General features: G+C 33.2%; 1 protein-coding gene across 6 annotated transcripts; it reads left to right on the forward strand.

The window, feature by feature from the left end:
• Positions 1–5,507: 5,507 nt before the first annotated feature.
• Positions 5,508–8,937, forward strand: LOC112722210 (uncharacterized). 6 transcript variants are annotated; one of them, XM_072206978.1, is made up of 11 exons: positions 5,508–5,773; positions 5,852–6,050; positions 6,150–6,241; positions 6,781–6,894; positions 6,981–7,072; positions 7,675–7,792; positions 7,893–8,012; positions 8,081–8,150; positions 8,280–8,388; positions 8,494–8,556; positions 8,647–8,937. In XM_072206978.1, the coding sequence occupies exons 1-6, from the start codon at positions 5,732–5,734 to the stop codon at positions 7,697–7,699; spliced, it is 564 nt and encodes a 187-aa protein (XP_072063079.1). In that variant the 5' UTR covers positions 5,508–5,731; the 3' UTR covers positions 7,700–7,792; positions 7,893–8,012; positions 8,081–8,150; positions 8,280–8,388; positions 8,494–8,556; positions 8,647–8,937. The 6 variants fall into 6 exon arrangements, with proteins under 6 accessions (XP_072063079.1, XP_072063078.1, XP_025628976.1 ...); XM_072206977.1 differs by having other exon boundaries at positions 7,710–7,792; XM_025773191.3 differs by having other exon boundaries at positions 7,675–8,012.

An 8,937-nucleotide genomic window follows, 5' to 3' on the forward strand; every position in this document is an offset into this window, starting at 1 on the left:
GGTAGTATAGCATCATGTTTTAGGGTAGAATTCTAGAGAGATAAGCTCTCCCTTCTCTTTAGAATTTAGGGTAGTTTAGGTTTACTTTTCTCAAATCCATCTTTCAATTCTTGTTTTGATTTCAATTCTCTTTATGTTTTAGTATTCTATTGTGTTAACCTTCTTAGTTTCTCTTGTTAATTTCTTATTTTACTCTCTTTTATGTTGATGAACATTGTTGGATCTTGATTTCTTTTAATGCAATTTTATATTTCCATGTCTCTTTTATGTTGATCTTGATTGTTATTATTGATTTCTTTCTTATGTTAGTTATGGGTTTCATTAATTCTTGCATGTTGTGATGTTTACTTTTCTTGCACTCTAGGTGTTGGGTAGCTTTCTTTACTCTTGGCCTAGGCTAAGGGAATTGAGTGACCTTGAGTCATTGGGTCTCAATGATTTGGTGATTTGAGAACCCTTGGTGATCAATTTGATACTCATTGACACCAACCCACTACTAATCTAATTAGTAGGTAGGTTAGGACTTATGGGTTGATGTGATCAAACCTATTTGACATACTTCAAGCTTAGGAGTAGACATTACGTACTTAAGGCTTTTGGAAGTAGACTTAATAGGTTGGCCTCTCATAATTATCAATATATGGTTTGTTGACAAGGATGGTGATCTCAATTACATATGTCTAGCTAAGAGTTCTTTCCTTTAATTCATTAGTTCTTGTTATTTTACTTTCTTGTCATTTAATTTCTTGTTAATTACCAAATCAAACCCCCCTTGCATTTTCATAGCCAATAATTGAGCACTTCATTGCAATTCCTTGTGAGACGACCCGGAGTTCAAATACTTCGGTTATAAATTCATTGGGGTTTGTTATTTGTGACAACCAATATTTTTTTTATTGGAAGGATTGTTTGTCGATGTAGAACTATACTTGCAACGAGAATTCATTTTGTGTGAAATTCTATGCCGACACGACAAATCTTCTTAAATCACCTTTCGCAAGCTTCATAGAGGGATTCACCTTCCTTCTGTCTGAAGGTTTGGACTTCCACTCTAAGCTTGCTCAACTTTTGAGGTGGAAAGAATTTGGCCAAGAAAGCATTGACCAACTTTTCCCAAGAGTTCAGGCTTTCTTTAGGTTGTGAGTCCAACCATATTTTAGCTCTGTCTCTTACAGCAAAAGGGAAAAGCATAAGTCTGTAGACTTCAGGATTAACCCGATTGGTCTTAACAGTGTCACAGATTTTCAAGAATTCAGCTAAGAACTGATGAGGATCTTCCAATGGAAGTCCATGAAACTTGCAATTCTGCTGCATTAGAGAAACTAATTGAGGCTTAAGCTCAAAGTTATTTGCTCCAATTGCAGGAATTGAGATGCTTCTTCCATAGAAGTCAGAAGTTGGTGCAGTAAAGTCACCAAGCATCTTCCTTGCATCTCCACCATTGTTATTGTTTTCGACTGCTATATCTTCTTCTTTTTCGAAAATTTCTGTAAGGTCCTCTCCAGAGTGTTGCGCTTTAGCTTCTCTTAGCTTCCTCTTCAGAGTCCTTTCAGGTTCAGGATCAGCTTCAACAAGAATGTTCTTATCCTTATTCCTGCTCATATGAAAAAGAAGAGAACAGAAAAGAAGAAGAATCATCTATGTCACAGTATAGAGATTCCTTTATATGAGTAGAAGAAGAGAAGAATAGAAGAATGAGGTAAAGAGAAAATAAAGAGAATTCAAACACAGAGAGAGGGAGAGGGTTCGAATTTTAAGAAGAAGAGAAGTGTTAGTAATTAAATAAATAAATAGAAAGAGATGAGAGAGAGAGAGAGAGAGTATTCGAATATTAATTTAAAAGAAAAGAAAAATATTTTTGTTTTCATTTTAATTATTAGTTAGAATTCAAATTTAAGAAGGAAAATAAAATAAAATTAGAATTTAAAACAATTAGTTAATTAAAAAGAATTTTGAAAAAGTGGTTAGTGGTTTTCGAAAATAAGAGAGAGCGAAAAGTAGTTAGGTGGTTTTGAAAAGGATAAGAAATAGTAAACAATTAAAAATTAAAACAAACAAGTCAAGTGGTTAATTGAAAAAATTTGAAAATAAATTTTGAAAAGATAAGAAGTTAGAAAAAGATTTTTAAATTAAGTTTTGAAAAAGATATGATTGAAATTTATTTTGAAAGAGATTTGAAAAAGAAATTTAAAAAGATTTGATTTTGAAAATTAAAATTGATGACTTGACTAACAAGAAACTAAAAGATATGATTCTAGAATTTAAAGATTGAACCTTTCTTAAAAGGAAAGTAACAAACTTGAAATTTTGAATCAAATCATTAATTGTTAGCAATAATTTCGAAAATAAGAAAAAGATTTTGAAAATTAATAAAAAAAATTTCGGAAAACATGAAAGAAAAATGAAAAGGATTTGATTTTTGAAAAAGATTTGAAAAGATAAAGTTTTTAAATTGAAATTTTGACTTGACTAACAAGAAACAACTAAATTTTAAAATTTTTTTATTAAATCAACCCAAAATTTTGAAAGTTATGAGTAAAATAAGGGAAAGATATTATTTTTTATTTTTTTTGAATTAATGAAGAAAGAAAAAAACAACAAAATGACACAAGACATAAGAATTTAAGATCTAAACAAATAATGCATGCAAGAACACTTTGAATGTCAAGATAAACACCAAGAACACTTTGAAGATTATGATGAACATCAAGAACATGTTTTTGAAAATTTTTAAGAAAAGAAACACATGCAAGACACCAAACTTAAAAATTTTTAATGTTTAGACACTATGAATTCGAAAATGCATATGAAAAACAAGAAAAGACACAAAACAAGAAAATCACAAGATTAAACAAAGAGAATCATCAGGAACAACTTGAAGATCATAGAAGAACACAATGCATATATTTTCAAAATTTAAGAAAAATTAAAACATGCAATTGACACCAAACTTAAAATTTGACACAAGACTCAAACAAGAAACACAAAATATTTTTGGTTTTATGATTTTATAATTTTTTTGTATTTTTCAAAATTAAATTGGAAAAGGAAAATAAAGAAATTCATAATTTTTAATAAGAATTCCAGGATTCATGCAATGTTAGTCTAAAGCTTCGGTCTAAAGAATTAGACATGGCCAAATGGCCAGCCAAGCTTTAGCAGAGCATTACATACAACAGCCAAATAGATGGGAATCCAAAGGCTCCTGCCATGATAAGTGAAAACCTCAGTCCAAGAGATTAGACATGGCTTAATAGCTAGTCAAGCTTCAACATATCTCATGAAACTCTAGAATTCGTTCTTAAAAACTCTGAAGAACAATTTTTTTTCTTTGAAAATAAAAAGAAAAAAGCTTAAACATAAAATAAAATTACCTAATCTAAGCAACAAGATGAACCGTCAGTTGTCCAAACTCGAACAATCCCCGACAACGGCGCCAAAAACTTGGTGCACGAAATTGTGATTCACACTTTTCACAACTCCGCACAACTAACCAGCAAGTGCACTGGGTCGTCCAAGTAATACCTTACGTGAGTAAGGGTCGATCCCATGGAGATTGTCGGCTTGAAGCAAGCTATGGTCATCTTGTAAATCTCAGTCAGGCGGATTCAATTGGTTATGAGGTTTTGATAATTAAAAGATAAATAAAACATAAAATAAAATAAAGGTACTTATGTAATTCATTGGTGGGAATTTTAGATAAGCGTGTGAAGATGCTTTGTTGCTTCTGAACCTCTGCTTTCATGTTGTCTTCTTCCAACCATGCGTGCTCCCTTCCATGGCAAGCTGTATGATCCTCTCGGATGAAAAATACTAGGTACGATCTCTGCATGGCTAATCAACTGTCAGATTTCTCGTCTCAGATGAAAAATACCAGGTACAGCTACTGCACGGCTAATCATCTGTCGGTTCCTGCTAGCATCGGAATAGGACCCTTGTCCTTTTGCATACTGTCACTGCGTCCAACATTTGCAAGTTTGAAGCTCGTCACAGTCATCCCTTCCCAGATCCTACTCGGAATACCACAGACAAGGTTTAGACTTTTCGGATCTCAGGAATGGCTGCCAATTGGTTCTAGCCTATACCACGAAGGTTCTAATCACGAGTTCGGATGCTCTATTGTCAGGAGAGATGATGCGATTCGTGGCTTAGAGACCCAAGAGAATATACTCCGGCTGTCGTCCAATGACTACGTTGAACATCATGTAGACCGCTTTGTGGTTGTCAGGCACGCGGATCTTGGCTAAGCGAGTAACGAAGATTGGGTGATTGTCACGGGTCACTCCTTCATTCTGACTTAACGAAATTAAGTACAAGAGTATATCTTGGAGAATAAGTAGGCGTGAATTGAAAGAAAAATAATAGTACTTGCATTAATTCATGAAGAAGAGCAGAGCTCCATACCTTAGTCTATAGGGTGTAGAAACTCCACTGTAGAAAATACATAAGAAAAAATAGTCTAGGCATGGCCGTGTGGCCAGCCTCTCCAAATGTCTAAGATCATCAAAAGATGTAAAGATGTTAAAGCCTCTGAATACAATAGTAAAAAGTGCTATTTATACTAAACTAGTAACTTAGGTTTACAGAAAATGAGTAACTAAGTGCAGATAGTGCAGAAATCCACTTCCGGGGCCCACTTGGTGTGTGCTTGGGCTGAGCATTGAGCTTTACATGTGCATAGGCCACTCTTGGAGTTAAACGCCAGCTTGGGAGGCAGTTTGGGCGTTTAACTCTAGTTCCGGTGCCAGTTCTGGCGTTTTACTCCAGAAAAGGGTCTTAGGTGGGCGTTTGAACGCCAGTTTGGGCCATCAAATATCGGGAAAATTATGGACTATTATATATTGCTGGAAAGCCCAAGATATCTACTTTCCAAATCAATTGAGAACGCACCAATTGGGCTTCTGTTGCTCCAGAAAATCCACTTCAAGTGCAGGAGGGTCAGAATCCAACAGCATCAGCAGTCCTTTTTCAGTCTCTGAATCAGATTTTTGCTCAGGTCCCTCAATTTCAGCCAGAAAATATCTGAAATTATAGAAAAACACACAAACTTATAGTAAAGTCCAAAAATATGATTTTTTCATAAAAACTAATAAAAATATAATAAAAAGTAACAAAAACATACTAAAAAGTAACAAAAATATACTAAAAACTATGTAAAAACAATGCCAAAAAGGGTATAAATTATCTGCTCATCAATAACCATATAATATTTTAATTCTTTATTATTCATAAATATATTCACATATAAAAATTATTAATTTTACTGTGTAACAAAATTGTATTCACAATAAATCATAAAAAAATTAAAAATTTCAAACAAAAGAATACGTATACCAACTTCTCATAAATTAGCATTCATATCATTGAATTTAGATTAAATCATTATAGTTTTGATGGAAGCTCATAGATCCTTATTAGTATATTGAACTAAAAAACATCTTGTCTATATACTACTAAATCATTGATATTCAAAAGAATATAAATATTAATGGAGTCATTCAAATACTACAAGATTTCTATTTATTTATGGGATTTTTTTTGTGGAAGTTTTAAAAAACCTCCATAACATATTTTATTTATGGCAAAATATTAAACCCCCATTAATTAATGTTAATTTAAATTCCTAAGCCCAATTCCTCACACAAATAATTAGTCCCTAACATACTCTGATTAAGCCCAATCGCCGTCAATCTTTTACATCTTCCGAACCCTATCCTCCCGCCAAAGACACATGATCCATTTCTGTGTTCACGCTATTCTCCAATGGAATAAGGTATAGATAATCCATAATTTCCAATTCTTTCAACTCTTCAACTACATTAACACTTAATTTCTGCATTTTTAATTACAGCGCATGAATCTCACTGCAGTCAAAGACGCCGATGAAGTCATGGAGAGGCACATCGAGGACTCGCTCGCGATCCTCCCTCCTCTTAGGGATTGCTACCGCACGCGCTGTAGCGGCGCGCCATCACATGAGAGGCTTAGCCTCGTGGACGTTGGAACAGGTGCTGATATTCCCGGAGTTGTTTTGGCCATAGCTTGTCCAGGTGAATTTTTCGCTACTTTTTTTTCCTTGTGTAATTAGATTCAGTTCATTTTTTGCGAATTGAGATTTTCTCTCTGCTTTTGCAATTGAAATGGAGTAGAATGGGAAGTTACGCTGATGGAGTCCATAAGCAAGAGCTGCGTATTCTTAGAGCATGTTGTTGAAATCATCGGTTCATCAAATATCCAGATAGTAAGAGGAAGAGCATGAAACTGTCGTTTTTGAAATTTTATTTTTAGTTTCTTATGTAGTTAAGGTATTGGAATTTGAAACGAATCTCCCTTACCATTTTTAATGCATGTGGTGTTATTTTGAATCCATTTGCTGTTTGTTCTACTGTGTGGCATGATAACATTCTTAATTTAAAAAGAAAAATAAGAGAATAACAAGGTTTTTTCTGAATAACTGGGATGCTTTTGGTGATGATTTTCTTGAGCTTGGTAAATTGCTGGTAATTTTTATCATACTATGTTATTTACCAATTCATTATTATGAATATACTTGTGTAATCTACTTGTTTTTCCTTTTCCTTTGAAGAACTCTTGCATGTGTTTTATTCATAGTTGTTGTATTGAAAGGTTGAAAAGAAGATTGATTTGGTTTATGGTAGAAGATTAGGACTAATGGCTTATATACTATTTTTATTGTAATTTTTTTCTAAACTTTCTTGAGCTTCATTTGTTTATCTTTCCTGGGTTAGAGTGATTCCTAAAGCTCTGTTGCATCATAAGGTACAATTCCATCCTGATGTGTCAACTACTATGGTTGTAAAGCCTGGCCCTGTACTGGACTTCCTTTGTGAGAATCAGAATGTGAAGCATCCAAATCTTATTAATTGGACTAAGGTAATATTGCTATCTTATTTTAATTATATCAAGGTTCTGATGTTTGTGTGTATTGAATGTGATGCTTTGTTTTTGTTTACTTTCAGGCAAAAAGAGTGCTAAAAAACTTCAAAATCAAGGCTAATAATATTGAGTACAAAATCAGTGGACTCAGTGATAATCCTTGCAAGACTCAGAAGTAAGTTGTTTAAACAATATGGTTGCTAAATCTATTTTCTTTGTATAGTTTGTTGGAGAGGTAAGAAGTTAGGATATTTATAATAGAATTGCTAACTTTTGTTCAATCTTGTTAAAGGTTTATTAATAAAATATATTTATATATCTCAATTATTAATACACCCAAAAAGAAGCTGCAATTGTGAAGCAATAACTGGTTTTGACAAAGAGATAACAAACTAGCATAATAAGATGGCAATGGAACTTAACTAACTCTAAAATCTAAAATCAATAATAATTATTAGAAAGTAGGCAAGTAATTCATTCATTTTAGTACTGAAAATTTTTTTTGGTGACATTTTAGTACTGAATTTGTGACAATTGAATTGCTTCTATTCTAATAATCATGGAGAATCTGGTATATGCAAAAGTTAATTTGTGTAGGTAATAGGCCTGAGAATTTTACATTCTTTACAATAACTACTACTTGAACCTAATGAAAACCCAAAATATCAAAGTCGTTTTCAATGTCAATTGTGTGTAACCAACCTTAATTAGCTTGTTTCAACTAACATATTAATAATATATATATATATATCTCAATTATTAACCTGGGTTCTGAAGCATGTTGGTTTACTACATCCAATGATCCCTGAAAGTTACTATATCAAAGCGGATCAAAGCACTGGTTTTTCCTAAATAATCTGAGAACTACTTTGCTGCTTCTAGTCCTTCATGCCAGGTAGATCCACTCCAATCCCATAGAGAAACACCATCTCTAAACCCATTTGATAAAACCAACCTTAATTAGCTTATTTCAACTAACATATTATTTGATACAGGAGTTATTGTTGGATGTTATAGTAATTCTGAGTGTGGCTACAACAGGATTGAGCATGACACCAAGTTTCAGTGTGTTACAATATGGAGCAGTTGGAAATGAACAAACCAACGATTCACCGGTAACTAATAACTTTATTTGAATTACATTTCTTATCCCAATCAAATATTAATAAAGATATATACATAGGCGTTTGAGAAGGCGTGGAAAGCAGTGTGCTCAAGCAAGGGAGAAATATCTAAGCTTATAATACCAGCAGGCAAGACCTTCATGCTAAAGCCTCTTTCCTTCAATGGTCCATGCAAATCTAAGTATACCTATGTTCAGGTCCCCACTTCCTTTTAATATTTTGTTCCATTTTGATTTTGAATTCCCCTACTCATTGCAGGCTTAAGGCAGCTTGATCTCATTGCAGCGGTACACCAAGGCATTGACAAATTTACAAAGGGCTCAATTAGTTTACTCAGGTTGAAGGTCGTATTCTGCAGCCCCCAAAAGTATGTGTTTTCATCCCCTCAGCTTCTTAAATCTGTTTAGTTTTTTATTCACATTTTCATTTTAAGGCCTCTGAAGGTGTTCTTATATGTCTCTTGTATTTGCAGCTTGTAGTTGGAAATGAGGAGAGCTTCATTCCAAGGGGTGGGCGCTAGAATTTCAACAATAAAGTTAGTATTATGTATTATTTTATCTTGTTATTTTCTTCTTATTGTTGAAAAGTTAAAGTTGTTAATCTAACATTGAATGCCATATTTCAGAAACTAGTTACACCTATGAGGATTGAGTGATGGGCCGTTGTAAACTTCTCAGCTCGCTGTGACACATGTTTTCTGTGTAATACCATCAAGAAGTGTGCTGAAATGAAGGGCATTGTAAGAGTTTTATGGCTAATTTAGTAGTTTGTTGATGTTGTGATACATCATTTATTTGACACTTTTGGTTTCTTTTGAAAAATAATAATAGTTATGTAGAACAATACCATATGTAATTATGTTTGGAACTATTGACATTAAGAATTTTTTTATATATAGAATTAAGTCTTATATTGA

Source organism: Arachis hypogaea, chromosome 11, assembly GCF_003086295.3.
Source record: "Arachis hypogaea cultivar Tifrunner chromosome 11, arahy.Tifrunner.gnm2.J5K5, whole genome shotgun sequence".
Lineage (NCBI taxonomy): Eukaryota > Viridiplantae > Streptophyta > Magnoliopsida > Fabales > Fabaceae > Arachis > Arachis hypogaea.